This window comes from Atractosteus spatula, chromosome 20 (genome assembly GCF_055471065.1).
Source record: "Atractosteus spatula isolate fAtrSpa1 chromosome 20, fAtrSpa1.hap1, whole genome shotgun sequence".
Taxonomy (NCBI): domain Eukaryota; kingdom Metazoa; phylum Chordata; class Actinopteri; order Semionotiformes; family Lepisosteidae; genus Atractosteus; species Atractosteus spatula.
In genome coordinates, this window is record NC_142725.1 from 13,126,237 (window position 1) to 13,148,415 (window position 22,179).

General features: G+C 39.0%; 1 protein-coding gene across 3 annotated transcripts in view; it reads left to right on the forward strand.

Annotated features, from left to right (window-relative positions):
- Positions 1 to 22,179, forward strand: part of acot7 (acyl-CoA thioesterase 7) — a 93,085-nt gene that overhangs the window by 46,959 nt on the left and 23,947 nt on the right. For all 3 annotated transcript variants that reach the window (XM_088937982.1, XM_088937983.1, XM_088937984.1), the window contains one exon: positions 11,304 to 11,420. In XM_088937982.1, the coding sequence (XP_088794108.1) occupies positions 11,304 to 11,420 (117 nt within the window). The remainder of the gene's footprint in view (positions 1 to 11,303; positions 11,421 to 22,179) is intronic.

Sequence of the window (22,179 nt, forward strand, 5' to 3'; positions counted from 1 at the left end):
TGAGGGGGCCTTATGAACAAATCCAGCATGGGTCAATAAAACCTGCCCTTGTCCAGCTGTCAAGATACAAGAGTCCAATTTTCCTTCTATATCCAGTCCATCACAGATAAAATGAGTTTTTGGCCGGGAAACACTGGTTCATCACAGAGAAAAGAAAACCTCGTATATCAGTACAGGTCTAGACTCCCCCACTCAGTGCCGGCCTGTGTAAGGCACACTGTGGAAGCCTGTTGAGGCAGTAAACTGCTGTGATTTATGGCTGGTGCTGACAGGTTGGTCCTGAGAGTGGGCAGATTAATTTGAAGAGGGCTAGGATGTGCAGCTCCAGACATGGAAATAAATCAGGGTTAATGCCATCTGGTAACATCACTTACACCACTTCACTGGAAGAAATGATGGACACAGAGGGGAGTGTCCAGCCCATGATATTAGCTACAGTCTTTCAACATGGATGAAAGATTGGAATTTTCTATTAGAAATTAGATAATTTTCTGTTATTCTAATGTTTTAAATTATGTACTGTTTCACATGATGGTTAGCAAACAGTATGTCAGTTCTGGTTTTCTACATGAGCTTCCAGGAGACAGGATTCCAACAGAATACTCAGTATTGAATATCTTAGCTGACAATCGCAGACATCAGTCGTACGGGTGATAGGTATTTCAGCAAGCACACTTCGTATTGATCACAGCAAGTCAGTATTTCAGTACGTCAAAGTATATAGATTAAATGTGATGTAAATCAGAGCATTGATCCTATGCATGTCATGAATTGGGAGTGACTAGATGACCTGACACTGTGCCCTTTAATAAATCGCTAATGCTAAAGGAGCCCAAGTACTGCAAACATTTAAATGTCTAACACTAATGTGTGAAAAAAAGATGGAAGGAAAGCCTAACTATAGTGTCCTTAGGAAAAATCTTTTATTTCTGTACCACAGGTTTATTTCTTGCAAGGTTAATATAGGCAGAAAGACATTTATAGGCATTTATCAAATCCTCTGGGACAAAAGTAAAACCTCTGTTCTTTCTCAGGTAGACTCACTAGGGCAGAATGTTTCAGCAAGTCCAACTTTAAGATTGCACTAAATGGGAGATGTTTCGTGGTGTCCTTGTGTTGATCCCATCTACAATGATTCATACCCACTGTCACAGTTCTTCTGAAATCTGCAACTCTCTGTAGAGGTTTAATTAACTTCTTCTGCAGGGACTCCACTTGTTAGCTACATAGCAACAGCGCTGAGCAGTGAAATTACAGGTGTGACATTTGGGAAATGCAGTTTCATACAGTGGACACTTTCATGTGAACAAATCAGTTTATATTTGTTTGGTTTCTTTCCTTTTCTTATTTAGGGTTCAAGTTTTTGTTTTACATACTATCAACTATCTACATACATTTTATATCCTCTTCAAGTACTTAACAATCAGGCTTTTTTTCTTAACACTAAATTAATTTTTGCCTACAATCCGGTTATCACTTTATGTATACACCATGTTTTAACTGAAGTTTAACTGAATTTTATTAACAGAGGCCAAGTTTAAATAAAGCCTATCTGGCATGACTTTTATTGTTTAGTAACCCAAAAAGATATCTACTAGTGAACGTTCCCATTGGGAGTGAAGTCAGACTGGGTCTTAGCTAACAGTCCACTTCTGTATCAATTTTCAAAATTAGCTTCACATCCAGTTACCTACCAGTCCTTAGTGCACATTACAGCTATTGTCTCTGATATAAAATATGTGTACTTACTGTGTGGTGTTTCTATGTTCTCCCCATGTTCACATGGGTTTCCTCCCACAGACCAAAGACATATTGTACTAGTAGCTTAACTGGACTTCTGGGAAATCTGGCCCTGGTGTGAGCGTGAGTGTGTCGTGGCATCCCGTCTAGGGTGTACCCTGACTTGCTCCCTTTGTTAGCTGGGATAGGCTTTGGCTCCCCTGCGACCCTGAAGTGGATGAAGCAGTTAGAAAATGGAAGATTATGCCTTTTAAAAAAAAAGAAGTCAGCGTCATTTGGCCAGTAAAACTCCACTGAGCAGCATGACTGTGTTATATGATTTCACTTTCCATATTTTGGTTTAAATACAGTATTTTTTACTGAGCATATATAGCCTACAGGTCAGTCATTAGGCCATTTATGTTCCTACTTAATCTCTAAACAGCATTTGTATTTCAATTTAAGCACATGAATTGCCTGCTAGGAACAGGGAAAGGAGGCCACTTGATGTCAGAGCAGTGCTGGCAGTCTGCAGCTCTCCAGGGACTTGCCTTCATGCTCTAACCTCTTCTTACTGTGCTGTCACCTCTATCCCAGCCCCCTCTGCTGCACGAGTGACTGAGAACCATGCTGGAGCTAAAAATAGAACATTAATTGGACACAGAACAAGCAGCTTCTTCCAAAGCTTCACAACTGACCTTTGGCAAACAACTTCCTGCGGTCAGTGGAATTCTGGGTAGATCAGCATATGAATCACTCTTATTGTCTCAGTCAACCCCTCCAAAAACAAAAAGATAAGACCAGAGGTATAATAAGTGATAATATTGCTCATAAAATAAAGAGCTTCATAGTCATAATCATCAATTACCCTATCCTTTTCAAACCCATACTGGTCTATTCTTCTCTTTAGAGCTATGAAGCCATGCGTGATTGTTTTACTGAGTTTTTAATGCACTGGCATGCAGCTGATAGTGGCAATGTTTTGCTTGTAGCTACTGTATAACCATGAAGGGCCAAGAAAGATGATCTTTCTTTCTAAGAATTAGTAGTAGTAATAGGTGTTAGGGAGCAAAAATTGTGTCCTTTCTGTTGCGACTAAGACACAATTAAACAGATGTGTTTGCTTCTGTGACTTACAGTATGTATAATTTTTTTTACGTAGGGTTGAGGTAGAACAATGTGTTTAAATATTTATATTGTGTCAAAAAAAGCTTTTCCAATGCTGCCAAAATACAAACCCTATAAGGACTCAAACGGGACAACATGTTTGACTTTTTTAAAGTTTATGCTACCAACTTAGGGTAAGAACTATTTACCCTTCTTAAGAGGGTTAAAGCGTGTTAATCTGATTAAACCAGAAAATCACCTGAAATGACCAGATAAACTTAAGATCGCCCGTCTCCAACTGTGAAAGCAGTAAAAACAAGAAGAAAGTGTAAAGAAACAAGTAAAAGAAATACATTTCATCCCTGTAGATACAGTATGTGCATTTGCAGCAGCTATTATCTTGTATAAGAAGAATAAATATAATTATTAGAAGAATAAATATCATTATTAGAAATCCCCTTCACAGTTTTATGAGATGACAACCAGATGTTCAGGGCACTCCCTCAGCAGTTAATAGCCATGGAAATGGCAGGGGCAGGATCAACATTAATGAGTCTCGTACCTTGACTCCTGAGCGTCATTTTAATGTTCCTGGTGCGTGCTCTGGGCAATGACAGTGACATTATACTGGAGAGCTGTGCAGAATTGTAACATGTCAGGGAGCTGAGAACAGTCAGGGCTGGGAATAATCATGAAGCCCATTTTTAAAGGCTAACTGCTATGCTCCCCAGAGGAACCGCAAGATTCCTCAAATGCTTAAAAAAAAAGTTTATCGCGGAGCGAGGAAAGCATCTCAATGACGAGGGCTCATTATTTACTTTTAAAAAGGGTCATTGCTTTGTAGGAAATGGAAAGAGAGAGTGTAATACACATTTGATTTTATCATTCTAATTTAAGTCCTGTGAAGTCCTGATTCCCATATCAGCCCCTATGGAATGACAATTATTAGATTTATCAAGTCTAATCTGATCACTCAAACAATATTAATCCCAGAAAGGCTTGTTCATGCATTGTCTGATCAGGAAGATCTTTTCAATACAAGCCTCAATACCACATCGCTTCAGTCTGCTTTCGAGAAGCTCCCATGATATTAAAATTAAATACACAGTGTGTTCAGGTGGTAACAAAATACCCCACAACAGCTCTGTTCTCCTTATTAGTGTTCAACAATTCAAGAAATTGTATACAAGGCATGGATGGATACCTAGAGAAGTACCAGTACCCTTCTTAATGGATGACATTAGATTTATTGTTCCTCTTGAAATTGTAACACACAAGGCTTTTCTCTCTAGCATTCCCTATTGATTATAGAGGAATACTGAATTATTTTCAACGGAAAGAGCTATTACTCAGCTGTAGGCAGTTGGTGCCTGTTCAGGACTGGTGAACTGAATCTCCAAGATTTATTTTGCAGTTCCTGAATTTCCTGGGACACCCTTCTGGCTTTGCATTCTGATGCATGAGGGCCTACGATATGAAATACTATTTAGTTTATTTCATGCTCCTTAGTCTTAACAAGCTTCCCAACCATTCAAGGAACAAATAAGTATCAAATGAAACTGATGCTAACAGTATCCAGTGGGTTTCAGGATCTAGAAATGTGCACACACACATCTGTGCACACAAGCACGCCTGCATTTCTTTTAAGATGGATCTTCTTCTAAAACTGAGATCCACAACTCCTAGTGGAGAAGAAAAAGGAAAATGTGTGAATGTATTACCGAAAAAACCCGAATCAGTCATAACACTTGGATTACTTCCTAACCCCACACAAAAACAGAGAGCTTCACTTTTCTGTGACACCCAGAGGCGAAACGATTAAAAAAATAGCAAAGTGAGAAAACAAGAAAGGGGTCTGGTCCTGGAAGACTTGTCAGGGTTTTGATCATGAGGTGAGATATCAAAGGTTTTGTCAAGAAAAAACCTTTTGAACTTTTGAAAATATAAAAACATGGGAATGCAGCAAAGGATACAAACAAGAGGAAAGACTTTGTCCCATTTCACCTGAAGGCTAGTGCCCAGTGAATCCCAGTATTCTATGCCGTCACTTCTTGAAGGAGGCCAGAGAAACATCTTCAGCCACCTGGCTGGGAGTTTTAATCCACCAATCAGCAGATGAATCGCTGTTAAGAAAATAGCAACTAATATTGCTGTGTATTAACATGCACTGATAAAAAAGGAACTGATACTTAGTGAGCTTCTCTGAAAGTATTTACGTGTTATTTAGAATCCGTGTCCCTTCCAGTCAATTACAACATCAGGCTCTGTAGCTTTGAAGCATCCTTATTTTTTTATTTTTATTTTTATTGTTTATTCTGGTTGTTTAGCTCTGTGTGAATTTGTTGAAATACAGTGCTCATATTTTTATCAAATCTTGAAACTTATTTAAGAACTCCAAATCCATCAGTTTTAAGATAATTATGAGAGGAATTTCCATAGAAGACAAGAGGTGTTTCACTTAAAAACTGTACCTTTTACATATTTTAAATGTCTCCCAATTTCAAAAATTTGGAAGGGTCCTACTGTACTGTATGTCATTACCCTACAAAGCACCAATATTTAATGATTTTATTACAATTGCATTTTCTTTACAGAGACATGTAGCAAATTCAAGTGACTTCCAAGGCCTGAATGAACAAGTGCTTTATTGTCTTTATACTGAAAAAGATATTTTTAGGCAGGGCTGATGATCCTTCTGTCATGTATAGAACAAGTTCTCAATAGCTGATTCCCAAGTCTTGAAAATGAGACATAATTTCTCCCATGAACAGAATGCGTTCTCTGAACTGTGCTTGATTGCTCTTTAAAATCAGAAATGTATCCAATTTTTGACTCAGTAACTGCACCCCAGTAATGCTCTTAAAACATGAAAATATTTAGGTTTTAAAGTGTGCCTGACATGTTTAGCTCTGGGCGCACAAACTACTGTATATACAGTGTATAAACTTCCTTGAGTGTGTGAATGCAGTTGTCTCACTTCACTAACCTGATCAGAAAAAAAAACAACAATCCATCTTTTCAAAAACATCCTATCCTACAGAAGTAGGGGATGATTTAATGTGCTGGATTAGACCACTATGTTTTTAAGCAATATGTTTTTCTTTATTTTCAACGCATTCAGCTCAATCTGTCTGTATGCTCAAAATACTTGGTATCAGTCATTACATTTTACCTGTCCTTGGTGGGTCTGAGAAACAATTTTGCCTTTTATACCGTGGAAAATTGCATTGTAATTGTCGGCTGCAGCAAAAATGATTTTTGACAGCAGGAAAAGGAACACGTCTGGCAAGACTCAGCAGAATTCTTAGCAAAGTTTATATCAGTAAGGGATTGTCTAGAAATCAGTGACACTTGATGCACTACAGCTTCTTTATTTGTGACATCTTGTCCATGTTTATTTTGGTAAATGAAATCTGGTGTCTGACCTTGGTATGGTCAGTTTTAGATTTTTCTATCTACGATTTTCTCTAATATTTGCAGAAATCTATTAAAGATCTAACTGGCACATTTTACCTGTGAGCTACCACAGAAACACCACTTTAATGATTTACTGTACTGTATAAAGAACAAAAATCTCAAAATGGCTTGCAGTACACATCAGAAAACATCACTGATTCTTGTCTAAAGCTGCCTGGTGCATCCTGGTATTTTTGTTTCTTATGTTTATTTTGTTATGACAAAGCATCTGCCTTACCTTCCATCACCAGCAAGAGTCAAAAGGCTCAAATTCAGAATAAGCAATGCAATCTGGAACATTACAAAAAGATTGTTATCATGCCCTGAAAATATCATCTGTAAGACTTTTAATATGGTTAGCAAAAGCAACCAATTAATTCAATATACTGAATACACACCTCTGAACCCACCCATAAGAAGCATGTCTTTATGTGGGGAGACGTATTTGTAAAACTAATCATTTGTTCTTAACAGCCTAAGGATTTCTGGTTAATGCTATTTAGTATTGCTGTGCTTTTATAAGTCTTCTCTTGTTTGCTGCTACATCTTCAACCCAGTAACTCCTATAGCACCAGGGAGATAAGTCAAATCCCCTTTTCTTGTTCTTTATTTTGCTTAACTGTTCCGTTCCAGTGCAATCAACGCAGCCAGAATGGACGAAAATGACATGGCGTTGGTTTGAATCTGATAGTGGTTAAGCACGAAACATTCTCAACTACTGTATATCATCAGTGGTAGTTCACCTCAGTGTTAAGGTGCAGAGTATTCATCAGAAATCTGATTAATTTTCCATCTTCCCAGCGTTCACTGCATTTGATACGAATGGCGTGGCCTTTATTACAAAGGAACTTTTCAACACTCACAACTCACACTGTGCAAACAAGACAATTAGTAACATAATATCATTCCGGTAATGATCTTCATTACCAGCATATGCATTTCTTTGGTGATTAGTTCTTCATTAACTTAACTGCAGCCCACAGAAGAAGACGTGAACATGGTGGGGTTTTAAGTCAGCTATTTTCTTCCAGCTTATTAGTGATTCTCAAGTTCTGCTGTTCATCCTCACTGCAAGCAGCATATTATTAGGACTGGAGAAAATGGAGAACAACACAGGATGTAACAGATACACTTTGTGTTTTTAATATAAGCAGCAATGATCTTAATGCTTGCCGATGGTGCATTTTCATTTATTAAAGAACTACAGCCCCCGGGGTATTTATGGATTTAGAATATATTCAGGATTGAAACAGTGCTTATGCTACTGTTTCAAAGCAGATTCAAGAAATACTATGAGATTTTGAGTTAAGTGCAACTAGACTGCATATAGTAAAATCCTTTCATACTGTGTTTCTCTTTTGTTACATTTCACCACATGATATCAAACAGTATCTTGGTCCCACTCTTTATTTCTGAAGTTGAGCTGCCAGATTCATGTTTAATTTAGCCATGTTACATCACATCTTTAAAGGAAAGATCTCTTGTTGCTAACTTGGCCCTTTTGACTGATGTCACATCTTTATTTGGCTGATCCCTGATTTTAACTTGGCTGGTTTTTATATGAGGACTGCTTTGGCCTGATTTCATCACTGGAGTCCATATGTCTCTGCCTGTTTGTACAGTAACACCAGAGAAACCCGTATCCCCCACTGTGCCTGACCTAACCTTCATCTCTGGAAAAACACGGCTACGAGGAACTTTTGCCACGTCAGATCTGGAAGATGGCAAGCTACATAATGTTAAATCAGAATGAACTATGTTTATCTGGAGTTTAATTAATGGAGACTTATATGGATTAATTATGTATTGATCATGCCATAGGCTAGCTCCTTCTTTTTTATAACAGAAAAATGGGAGAAACACTTTAGTGCCCAAACATTCATGGATTTATGAAACAATACAGTGTCACAGATCGCACACAAACACGCAAGCGCTCCCGCAGTCTCACGAGCACTACTCTCCGTAAACACCCACGCACCAATTACCACCGCACTCGTCCTCATTTAAACCCTCGCTCTCCTCTTGGACCTTGCTCACTATTGAGGTTTCCTCACCCAGCTGCTCATCTCCTGCCTTCTTCTGAAGGCTGCCTTTTCTCGTTTTTGTCCTTGCCGGTTTTTAACTCCCTGCGAACGTACTCGACCTCGACCTTGCCTCTCGTTTTTGGTTTTGCTATCCTCTCGATTTCCTATCCATCTCCTGACCCGAATCCACCACCGGAGACTGCCACTACTCCTGCCAGCTGCGACATGACATACAGCTGATAGCTGCCATCATAGAAGTATTATGAGCTGACAGTCATTTAGCAGACATTTTCATTAGAAGTGAATTACACAGACCCAGAGCGCAGCATCTGTATAGTCACGCATGATTATATCTTAGTTTTGAGTACCATACTGTATATAGGGAGATGCACAAGAAGGTCTGGTAACATGCTTAAAGAAACACTCAGTGAAATAGTGACACATCTGGGTCTTGAACCAGGAGACACCTGATAGACGCTGGGCTGCCCAGGTTAGTGAAGTCATTTTCCATGGGATATAAATAATTTTGTCAGAACCATGTAACATGAAGAGAAAACATTATTCAATGACTTCCATGTTTACATCAACTCAGCAAAACAGTCCCATCTATGATGAACTAGGAGGGGTAAGATGGAAGGTGGCAGTGATGCAAAGTGATGAAGAGGGCTGCTCTTCTTCCTCACACACAGTACCAGCGGAGGTGTGAAGCAGTATGCTTCTGTTCCAGACAGCACCTCATCCCGGTACTTGTCTTTCCTATATAGAAAGTGTGTAAGCTTTATGTTTGTGCAAACAGATAGATGTAGGCATGCAGTGGGACACTTTGCCCATCGTTAGTTAAAAATGAAGTTGGGTAATGAATCATCTGGCACTACCAGCACACAAGAAATCAATACTCACCATATATCTAAATTCTGTTTCAGGCACTAACAGGCATGGGCTGCACTTGAAAATTGCACCGTTAGCAATACCTTTCTTAGTGGCCTTTGAAGCCTTATTCATGCTTATACAGCGTTCATATGTAAATTGGCTTGGTAACTAATAACGAAAGTTGAATATAGGATGGCTCATCATATTTATGTGGTATAAGGGATTAAACATCGCCCTTACAATGCTCAGGCAGAAGTCTACAAATCCTATGGGAGAATTTGCAAGCAGTTAGCAAAAGCTAGTCAGTATACTCTAATTTATTGGAGAGCTCCCAGAAATTTTACTGTAATGTGCAACACCTTGTTTCTCACAATACATTCACACCCCAGTCTAAAAGCAGATCATTACCTCTCTCCATGACAAAAGGTTCGGGAATAGTATTTTCAAAAGTCTTAAACCAAAACCATGTTAATTAGGACTTTGCTTTTTAGCAAAACTGATATGTTTTTTTTTATTCCTAAGCCATGCAGCATTCTTGTTTCTGTTGTAAGAAAGTGACTGATTTTAGAAAACCATTCCAAAGGGCAATAGTGCTGTGCTCATGAGAGCTCAGCTCATCAACACAACATTAGAGATTTTTACTTTTCAGCATAAAAATATGTAATGTCCAAATATCATGACCCACACAAGTCAGACTCAGCACTAAGTTAGGGTTGTGGTATATCCACTTGAAATCTTATCTGGTAATATATTTACCACTTCTTCATTTCTCTAAAACATTTTTCCACCTATATATCAGCAGCACACATTACTGGAGAGCTTGCCCAACAAACATTAGTGGATCTTTCAGTGCTTCCAATCTTCTCAGACAACCACCATGCCTAAATGCTCCCTAGGTGGAAGAGGGGAAATCAGTGCATTTTTTTCATGGAATATGTTTTTAGCTGTCGAACTGTGCATAAGAACAGCCAAGTGGCATGGTCATGAGAGCAGATCTACTGATCAGAGGCTATAATCCTGTAACCAGCTAGGTGACAGCAGTACCGCTGGTCAAGAATATATAACCACATCCTGGCCTTGACCCTCTGTGTACTTTAAGATGCTCTTCCCTGACTGTTAGATGAGAACAGAACTAGCCACCCTCTGCAATATGAAAAATGACAAGCAATGTAGGCCCCTGATGAACTTGCATTTCTTCATGTTCAAACAGTTCCTGTGAGCACTGCTGTTTGTAGAATGCACCCTGTGTGTACAAATTGAACCAGAGAAGCTTTTAAATTTGTCCTAGCTGGGCTTTGAAGACAGCCTTCACTGTTATGCTTGCACAATGGCATTTGATCATTGCTTGGGCTCCTTCATTTGTTCTTTTATTTTTTTTACAATTCTTCCCTCATTTTTTTTCCCCATTTTTATCCCATTCTGCTTAAACACAAATTGGATTTTCTTAGAAAAGCAGGCACCTGAATTGATGTCTCATCATTACAGACACAATTGCTTAAGGCTTCAGCATTAGACATTTTTTTTCCTATCTTTCAGTTATTTGTTGTGTTTTGTTGTAATGCATGTTTCAACGTCAGCACAAGTATTTACAGCCACATACTGTATAAGACAGTACAGCATAGCTTAATTGTGCTAGCAAAAAGCAACACATGATTAATATTGGCCAGTTATGGACAAAGCTTAGCCATACACACCATATTGTATATGGTATTTTCATATTACTTTCAATATTTATGATATATCTACTGTAGCATTCAGTATGTTCACTCAATACCAAGGCAAAATACTAACAGGTCAGGACATGATTCAGAGGTAGCAGAAATACAATTGGGTCAGCTTTTTCAAACTCCTGAAAGGGATTGTATTCAACAAACAGATGGTCCAAGAAATTCAAGCTTTCAAATCCACAAATAGGGATATTGTAAACTAACAAATATGTTCCAAATCCTCTTTTTAGAGTTTTATAACCTTGAAGAGAACCAATGCATAAACATCTGATATACCCTGCTCTCACCCTGACAAACAGACCGACTTCCTTTCTCTTGGCACACTAGGCTGTCCTTTACACTTTTATCCCTTCTGTCTCCTTGGTGCCAGTCATTAACCAGGATCCACTGGTGTTTTCAGGCGTTACAATGAAGCTGATGGATGAGGTGGCTGGAATTGTGGCAGCACGACACTGCAAGACCAATATTGTCACCGCCTCAGTGGACGCCATCAACTTCCACCGCAAGATTAAGAAAGGTAAGATTACAAACCTGAGGACACATTCTGAACGATGTTGGTTCAACGGCCTACTACCTCCTAAATAACAAGCTCTGTTGTTTTCCAGTACCTAGTGTTTGCCTTTATTCTCATTGATGAATTACAGTATTTAACAGCCAATTCCTGTCAGCCTTGCTCTGCTTGGGGCTAATCGAATATAGCTTTCTCCAGTCTGCTTATGATATCAACCCCCTTAAACAGATACAACATGGTAATGCACAGAAAATTCTTATGAGTTCAAGTTTGTAGATTTTCCCACTAAGACAGGTAGGTATAGAAATCTAAATACTGTAGTCACAACCAAAGCTCAAATTGGACTTTCTCTTAATACAATTTATCAATCTTACTGTACCTTTTACTTTCCAATAGACAATTGTCCATTGTTTTTCACTCTGGTTCCAGCTGTTTTACCTTTTATGTCTTTGAGAAAAGAGAGAAACTAGCAAAAGACAGCAGATACTCTGAAGCTCCTTACTCAGAGTCTTTAGAAGATATTTAAAGTTGACAAATGACTTTTTATTTGTCTGTTGTACAGTTTCGTAGTTTTGTCAATTACAGTTTGGTAATCAAAACAAAATAAGCCTACAATTCTAAACGGATAGTGTAATTAATGTTTTATTATTTGGCGTTACCTTACCTGGCTAAGGAAAGGACTACCTGGCTGAAATTCAGACCTGTCACAACTCCCAAAAGGATCCCCAAGACACTTTCTTCAGGTATTAGAGTGTGAGTTTTGTTTGAACAACTCAGTTGGGATATAAAGTTTTTACAGGAACCGATTGAGGAACATGTAGTGTAGTGTATTTCACTGCAGTTTGAAGTGAATAAGATGCTTGTATGGTCCATTATAAACTTTGTGTGATTGAGTTGGCTCAGGTGTGCAGTATTTCAGAGGAAATCAGACGGAGAATGAAGTGAATTTGAGGCATGTATTTTGCAGGCAATGGGACAGAAGATCAGCCAAGAAACCTGAGCTCACCTACAGTATGACTAGAATTCTATGGTGGACAGTGGAAGACACTGTGCGAACCAGAAAGACTAGCATGAGGTGAACTGTACTGATGCAGAATTTGGACAGGAACCAGTAGCAAGTTATCACTTTCTGAAGTTTGCTAGAACTAAACTGAAGGGCTGCAAGCAGGGAGACCTGAACCAGTGCACACTGATGCCTCCTCAGTGTGGAGTGGACCTCGGTGGTCAGGGGGGCTCTTGAAGGAAGGGTGAAAAGAAGGATTGGGGATAGGGGAGAGAAGAAACAAGAAAGGCTGGGCCCAGAAGAGTAATGTTTTGGATGCTCAACCAGAAAGGAAGAAAAGGGGAGGGAGGGAGATTAAGAGGTGACGGCAGAGGAGAGAAGGCAGGGAAAGGGAGATGAAGTGGCCGTGGCTGAGTCAAAGTTCCAGGGAGGGTTTAAGGCATCATGAGAACCAGAAGATCAAGTATTATCGTAGGTATGGGGAGACAGTTGCTTTCTATGGACTGTGGAGAGAGTGAGTTTGAAGAGCTGCTTGTTTGAAAAGAGTCAAGAAAAAGACGGGTGAATACAAGAAAGGCAATGTCTAGCAACACAGTGTGAGATGCCTAACTCCAATGAGTACTAGGAAAGATTTGCACAGAGGTATGGACAGCAGGCAAGAATTTGTACAGTACATAGAGTGAAAATGCAACATTATAATTTGAGTTCCTCCCAAACTTCTGTATAAATACCATTTGTTAAATTATGATTAATTGGCAAAAACTCCATGCAGGCATATGTATCTTTTTAAAGAAAAAAAGTAATTTCAAGACTCTCCCCTATGCTGTAACTGTGGCTATCAGGGGAGAATGAGTCTCCATTTTCTTCGGCAATCAAATCAGTCTTTGATTAGTGGCTTGTTGAACAGAGAAAGGAGGCTAGTGACAGTCAAAAGCATAGCAACCTCAAGTTTGAAGTTTGCAGTGGCTTATTAAAAACCATCCTTGCCTTCAACAGCCCTCTTGAATTCTGGCATTGTCATGAGTCACTAGATGCTTTACTGTTGAATGACTGGAGACTAATGCTAAGGGCTTCAAATATGATTTATCTGACTGCTCTCCCATATTTCCCTTGCTCCATGAGTACCTTGACTCCTTCAGCTATGAAAATATAAACCAATTTAAATTTAAGCAAAAATATATATACTGTATATTGCTTCCTTTGTTGATGTTTATTTTGATAATCTGTAGAAGTATTCATATATTCATATTCATTTCAATGTGAAATACAATCCCTCTGTTCAAATGACAAATCTCAGAATCTCTCTTCAAAGTAAACTGATGACATACCTTGTATAATTAGTTGCCTGTAATTTCAAAGCAAGCTCTAGATTGAATTCCTTTGACATTGTTTCACTCCCATTCTTGTTTCAATAAACAATCAGTCTCATATATAAACTCACATTCACACAAGATAACTGAATTAATACTTCTCAAACTTATTTTCATTTAGAAGAAAATTAGTTATTTTCCAGTGTAAATATAAATATTGAATATGTACTCATTGGACTTATACCTTGGCCAATCCCTCAAAGTGATGGGATGCTGGATTCCAAGTTGCAACTGTCATCTTCTTCTGCCGGCTCTGTGCCAAGTATGACTCATGGTGCAGGAAAAAGGGAAGGATTCCTAGCATTGTATTGTGCTCAGCTTCATTAGAAACTGTGCACAAGAGGACTCTGGAGTTGGGTCTGAATGCAAGTGGCTCTAGGCTCTGGAGCAACTCAGAAGATCTGTTTGCTAGTCTTAGCTGCTTATGCTGAATATTAAGTGATATTCAGCAGTGTCAACAAAGGTTCATCTATATTGTTTTGTTGAACAGGTAATATTATAATTAGTGGGGCTCTCATAGGACTTCTCTTCTCTTAAGGCTTCTCTCCAAAGTCTTAGAAATCTGATTTGGTCTTCCTTAGTTAAACTGTTACCTTTAGCAAAGTTTCTTTGCAATTCAGGTGTTGGGAGTTCAGACAGTCACAATCAACTGACAAGTTAGTTGCTCCATGTGCCAGATGTCCAGGAGGGCAAGAAAGTAGAAAGAAATCAATTCCAAAATTCTGTGCAGGACTTTTTAAGTCAAGACATCTAATTAACTGTGACATTTTCAAGTGCACTATCCATTCCCACTAGCCCTATCCTATTGGCTCCTAGCCCTCTTTCTAACCATATCAGTGACAGTGATGCCCATCCAGGGTACTCAGTTCAGATATGTCCCCCTCTTGGAATTGGTGACACAGAGATGTTGACATGGACAGTTCATCACTGGGCGAATCAAAATTCACTCAGTCTATGATGTTTTGCTTTGTACCAGAACCCCAACACATCCTGCTTATCACATGATCATCTTACCAGCATTCCTTAGAAAATGACTCACAAGAGTGGAGTTCAGCTAGGACTCAGAGTCCTAGCTACCCCAACAATCCCTTGTGACTGAACTAGTAAAGCACTAACAGTATTTGTTTAGCCTGCTCATCTTCAGAAAACGTCAAACCTCTGATCACATTCCTGCACTTTTTCCACTTTACATTTCTTACATTCAAATGCCAAACAAGCACAGACTACAGTGGATAAATACACCATTGACTGAATTAGCTGTAAAGGGGAAAGGGTCTGAATTTTACCTGCTGAACAAATGTATTGAACATTCTTTTGAGATGAATCCCACACTTCCTTAGAATCACCAAATAAAGACTTTAAATGTTACCAATTTTAAGTTCCACAATTTCACAGTAGGCTGGAATAGAGTAGGGTTGGGGACCATACATTAAATTAAAGTATGTAGCTATCCAAATCCAGTATAATGCATTACTGTATATGTTAACCACTACTGTAACTATGCAAAAGACCTTTTCTAAAACAACATCACTAGGTCAAAAACAATGTACTTAAGTGCAGGTGGTGAATTTTTTCAGAAGTGGAAGGCTCAAACTTTTAGTCTCTCAAAATTCTCTACAATCTGATGAGTGGCTCTGAGTGGCTCTGAAGCTGTAGTTTCTCATACATGGCCATGTCCAAATCCCAGCAGGGGCAAAACTGCAACATTTGAGTCTCTATCTGCTGATTGTACAGCACCCTGCGTTAAGCAGTTTTCAGGGTCAGTGGTAATTGTGCCTATGGTGCCAGCTTATGGTTGACTGAGAACCTAGAAAGACTGGTGTCATTAAGGCAGACCCCTGATGCTACAAGCCATGGAACTACTACTCTGAGCTGATTGATGGCAGAACTTTAATTGTCTATTTAAAGTACTTGCGGTCTGCTTGGTTTAAAAATTCTGCACAGACACAGAGTGAATTTTGGACCCTCCAGGCTGTAGATAGTGTTTTCAGAGAAGAAGAATGTCTCTCAGCCAGGCGAAAGTAATACATTTTACTTGACCATTTGCCATGTAGGTAGTCTGTCAATTTCATGATCAGTGGGTTTTTCTTGATATTGTATTGCCAGTGAGATATCTCGCTGTTCTTCAGCACCTCATTTTTTTCAGAAAAGATATCTGAAACTCTGTTTTGCCCTCTACTGCTTTATCAAAAACAGGATCAGTTGGACACGTTTGTTCCGATGAAGGCTTTTGTGCTGAAATGTCGACAGCTTATAAAATAATAAATATATTCTGGACTATATAGTGTGCAATTGATCCTGTTGTTGATATTGGTTTTATTTCTCTGGACAGCATCCTCTTGACATTTGGAAGTCTTCTCTTTGCTCACTACTGCTTTGACATTGATTTTTGTTTTTATGTCTGTTGCAGTGATCACTAGAAATTATTTTCCTTACGAGTATGATACATATTGCTTTATTGGTCATGCATATTATAATTGATATCAATATATACAATGTTACCAATGCGTTTATTTATATTCAATAGAGTAAACAAAATAGATTCCAGATGAGAAGAATGGCCTGTTAGACAAGGGAGGTGAAGCTATGCAAGACAAATAAAAAAGCAGCAGATTCTAGGTTATTTGACAAAACCCACGGAATCTGTGGGTGTATATGGGTACCTTATTTTCTCAGATCTTTGTTTGTTTTAAATTGCTTTTAAAATGAATCCCCAAGGGAAGAGTCTTGATTGCTTCTTCAAATAGATTTCCACAGATGCCCCTAGCTCCACTTTCTTCCACAGCTCCTGCAGTACATCTGATCATGTTTATTGAAATGTGAGTAATGTTTTAATTACTGTTGACTTCCCTTTACAGTAATATTGCCTGTTTAGACATACTTTCTCAACAGTGAAAATCAGAAAGTTACTTCCAGGATTACACTGCTTAATCTGAATTTGTTTCCCACTCCTGGTGGCACAGTGGTGCACCAAGGAATAAATGCTCTTTCTTTCAGATGACATAATGTTAAATGCTTGAGACACTCAGACCTTAGCATGGTTTAAGTTTTAGATTTACACATTTTTTAAATCACAGACAGTTTTTTTACGAAACAAAAGAGCTGGCTTTAAGAAGGAATAACAAATCAGCCTTGATCAGGCCATGTTTATTTTCTGACTCCTCATGAAGATACTGTAACACTCAATGTTCTCTTTTAGTTTGACACGAGCAAAAGAATGCTCTGCATTATTTTCAGGCATGCAGCAATGCTGTTTTACACAGTATCTAAAATCAGCTTATGTCAAGAACATTTGACAGATGTGTATCGGGTGCATTCTTTGAGAAAACAGTTGAGCAGATCAGAGAAGTGATCATTCTATACACCATGTTTCTCAGATAAAACCTACTGAAGAGTCCTCCAATGTACACACTGATGTGACACATAAAAAAGTATTATTTTCTGAGGAGATAAAACCTTCTCCAGCATGTCAGAATATGTTAGAAACACCTCAGAATAGCTAGACATTTATGAGCAATGGAACAAGCTTTTTTGTGCCTTTATATGAATTTTGGTGAGGTAAGGCATCATAGGCCTTAAAAATGTTACACCTCTGTGGAAGGGTATAAATAAAGAAAAGTGTTTTTTTTTCACTATACCCATCCAGTTTGGTGTTGCAAATTCTTTATTGCTCTCCAACATGGGTCAAATGAGGAAGCCAGACATGCTCCTCTGACATGGCAACCCATCTTGCTTTGATGCATCATGCAACTTTTTGACATGCTTTGAGCTCCACAATGCCTGACAGGAGAGTTAGCGCCTACTGGAAGAGAAGCACATCTCTTTGTAATGTCACTGCAAGTCTGTAGGTACCCAATAAGGACAAGCAGAATATGCCGTTTTGCTAAACTAATTAGAGAGCCCTAGCAGACAATTTAATTTACTAAGAATCTGTTTGTACAGCTATAAATATTTAAAAAGACATTTCAGATAAGATGTTAATTAACACTAGAACAGGTAAATATATGACTCATGCCCCACTTGACTAATGAAGATCTTCTAGCTGCTATCAACATGATTGAGGGAGGCCTGTATGTTAGAGTTGTTGCCAGGAGATTAAGATGTTCTGCTTCAGCAACCAGCAGACAGGCCACAACCTGGAGGGCAGAATGTCACCCAGGACTGTCACATCTATCTGATCTATCTGCTAAAAACCAGAAAACTTCCAGACGAAATACCCCACACATCAGAATATCCATAGCTTGCCACCTGTATGAAAATTATCTCCCAAACACAACTGTCACAGATGTCACCTTTACAAAAGTAAGAAAATTGTGTTAAAAAAAGAAAAAAAAGTGTTCTCTATAATCTAAATTTCCTTGATAGTCAGACCTACAGAAAATAAAAAGAAACCACCCAGTGATATTTTATTGTCATCTTTCCTCATAACATTCAGTCTAGCTACATCTTAAATGTAGTCATAAAAACAATATTACTACCTACAGCAGTCTACAAGAAGCTCTCAGGTTGTAGAAGCAGTTTGAAGCTTTGAAGGAATCTTAGAAATTAGCTCATTAAATGTGGTTAAGCTTGGGAAGATGGATAGAAGATTTGTTCAAACCAGGTCCCCATGGTGGTTGAAGGTTGTTAGATGACGGGTTAGATTCCCTTCAAGGCAGAAAACAGCATATGTTCTGCAATACTATGACAGGCTGGGGGGAAATGTGCAGCTGTCTAAGGTCTGGTGTACTGGCAATACCAGTGTCTTCAGCTGTGGACAGGAAGGGCCTCAGACAATGGCTTCTAATTAGGAGCCATCTGCTGTCGAAATTAACCAGGCATGCAGGCTCTAGCCAGTTGGTGACAGTTACATTTCCATCCCTGACCCCTTCAACAGGGAGCTGAACGCAAGGTGCTGCATTTCTAAACAAGACCAGTGCATTTATTTTACCCCCAAACCTATTCTGTTCATATTTTATTTATCATGTCAGAAAACCAAACTGTGTAACATGCTAAACCTGAAATGGTACTGAAATGTAATGAAACGGGTTATGTCATGGAACAATCATGTATCGAAAGGGAATATTGACAATTCATCCTATAATTCCGTGATCAAGAGGTTTTTAAATGAAACAATTTTGGGGTAAAGGGTTAATATCACATGTTCACCTTCTACTTAATATAGTTTTAGATATCAAATAACTCCATGTATAAAGTCTATTATTTTGAAGTTGAATTTTTCCCAGCTTCATGATGTAGGGTTACCGTATTTAAATTCCTCAGAAAGGGGGTACTGTCCACAATTCAAGGCCATGCCTATCAGCAAGGGGAAAGGTGCAGAGGTGCTAAAATTCATTTCAGATCCCTTTTCATTACAGCGGGGCTCTCTTGTCACAGAGCAGGTACAGCTGGGAAGACAGAGAGAAAGCATGCATCCTCCGTACTCACAGGAGGGAAAAGAGAGAGCAGAGTTTTATAGAGGAGAACAGCAGGAAAGGGTAAATCTGGGGTAACAGGGGAGAAGTTGTGGGGAAGACAGCCCAGTGTCGGGGGGTGCTGGGGGTGCTGATCGCTACAATATATTAATTCTATAAATGTGACACGTATGTCAGATGTTTATATTGTGAATGATTATAGTTTCAGAAAACATCATTAATATACATGTCAATACATTCAAAGAGAGCTCACATTTTTGTGTGTATTTCAGAGTCGTCCCGTCTCATCGTATATTATGCACTACAGCCCAGGCCAGTGCATTGTATCAAACAGTATTGTGCTTGATGACAAATGTATTTAGATGCCTCATCTGTGTTTCCCTATGTTTACTGTATAATTCATAATTGGAGTTGCATTTTGTCTATGTATCACATTTGTTACAATCTTACTAAAACCCACAAAAATAGATTTTTTACAGAATTTTGAAGGAAGGTCATGTCCTGGACTCCCCTATGTTTAAATCTCACCTACTGAGAGTCTGTTTGTTCATCTTTCTCATTCTGCCACCCGATCTCCACATTTGAAGCTCCTAGGCTCATTCCTTGTGAAAGTAAGAGGAGTTCTGACATCCTCATGCTCACAGTCAGACCGCCATTCTCCAGATAGGTATTCCAGATAACCTCTGATAAATTCATCCCTCTACTACTACTACTGAAACTACATCCACAGTTGTTTAACTAAACAAACATTAAAGAAATAAAGTGTTATAGCAATGATTTTTATGTCAGTAGGCCACAGTTTTGTTCCTTTTTTTCTACCCCAGGAGAGCAGTGTGTTTTGTCTTCTTATGATGTATGCTTCCCAGAAACACTTTTTTTTGCTGTTGCCTGAAAATACTGCAAATGAAAACACAGCATTTTACCACAATACCTGCTGGCTGCTACGCAAAAAAATAAGCTACTGTAGATTTGTAGCTACTGTAGATTTGTCTGTGTGGAGTTGCTGGGATCACAGGTTATTAAAATTAATGTAACCGAATAAAAGAATAAGAAAAGACTAGAACGAACCCTCACCACATCACACAACTTAAATGCTTGTGCTGAAAGAACACATCCTGACATTTTTTTCTGATAAGCTCCTTGCAATCAGCTATTCCAGCTCAGCAGATCAATATTTGAGCCACAGAAGTGAATGTGCTTGTCTTTTCCGTTTGAAATGGCAAGATGCAGAGTCCTGCGTTAGCTGATGTAGGTTACAAGGAAACAAATTTTAAAAGAACCAGACTGACAGGTAATGGCACAAGGAGCACAGATCTGCCATTGTGAATAGTGCATTGAAGGGAAAAAAATCAGGGTAGACTGCACAGGTTAATGACTGTGTAGACAGGTTTTATGCAGAGCATTTTAAACTGTTTTAGGTCAGAAGAAACTGCTTCAGGAGCCCTGTGCCTTTATGGGACCACAGTTGTGTTGTTTATCTATTTTCATTACAGGCTGACAATTTTATAGATGCCAGTTTATAGGTCTCTCAGTGTAGGCTGACAGCTTTTGAAGTTCTCCTGTCCACTGCTGTAATCAGAGATCCCAGTTTAGGAGGCTTGTCTGTCATCTTCTGGCTGTGTTACGTATTTTGTTGATAAATACAAAGAAAAAAAAGGAGTTGGATAAGTAGCAAAGGAAAGGAAAACCAAGGAAATTAGTGGAGACAATGGAAGGCAAGCAGACAATGCCAATTACTAAATTGTAATGAGACAGGAAAAAGGGACTTGAAGAAAGTTAATGACAAAAGGTATATTTTAAAATATTAAATATTCAAGTATTATAGTATTCTGTGGTTCTGTCATTTAACGGCAATGAACAACAACACCAGAGCTCTCCACAGTCGCACGACAGTAATAAGAAACAGAGGAAGACCTTTAAAGAAATGGACTGACAATGTATAAGAGGACATCAAAGAACATGAACTGGAAATGAGGAAAGCAACAGACATGACAAAAGCCAGAATCATTCTGTTACGATCTCCATTTTCTTTTTGTCAATGTAGATGGACAAAGGTAGTTGTTTTAAAAATGAAGAATTTAAAGAGAACATACGTTGCAATCAGGAGATGTCACTCTCACTAAGGAGTGCTGTGGACAACAGTCCCACACATGGGCTCAGTTCACCCATTGACTATAGGTCTTCACAAGGGAGAGTGTTCTTAATATGAGTAATGCAGCCTCATATCACAATTATGTTATATTAGAAACCCACTTGCAGTCTAGACCTGGTGGCCCTGCAACACAGCATGCTGTGTCTATATGTCTATCACAATTGAGTGGCATGTGGTTTTCGAGCTCTTGTTCGGCTATTAAGCTTGCTGGTGTTTTAGCACAGATGTGAGAGACTCCTAACGCACTGTAACAGGTGAAACAAGCTCCTCAGCTCTCCAGGAGCCCATGGTCACCCAGAAGCAAGGCTGTAAAGGCCGTAGGTACCGTCCCTTGCCCTAGAATTCCTTACTTATGAGAGCTGTAATTAAAGATTACGAGTTGCCAGGCTGCGCAGAGCAAGGTCAGCCTTTGGAGAGTCAAATAACAGTCACACACGGCAGGAAGGTGGAATTTTCTGGAGCTGCAAGAAAACATCATGCAACTCGAACTTAAGCCTCCGTTTCCATGGAAATGTGATGAGACAGACATCAAACGAAAAAGAAAATGGACCTCCAAGGATAATCGTGCTTTTCTGTCATTCCTCAGAGTGTACGTCTGAGACTAATTGCACAGCTCTCTGCTTTTCTCAGAAGCTGTTCAGAAGCACAGCATCAGGCGGCTTTTTAAGTCTGAGTCTGCAGGGTCATTCGGGATGATCTCTCTCCCTACCGAAAGTTTTCGTAAAATCACACACCTCCAGCTCCGCACGACGCTCACGTCCTGCAATAACCTTGGACGTCCCATCAAGACAGGGGGTAAGAAAGAGATGAAGCAATATTGAAAAGA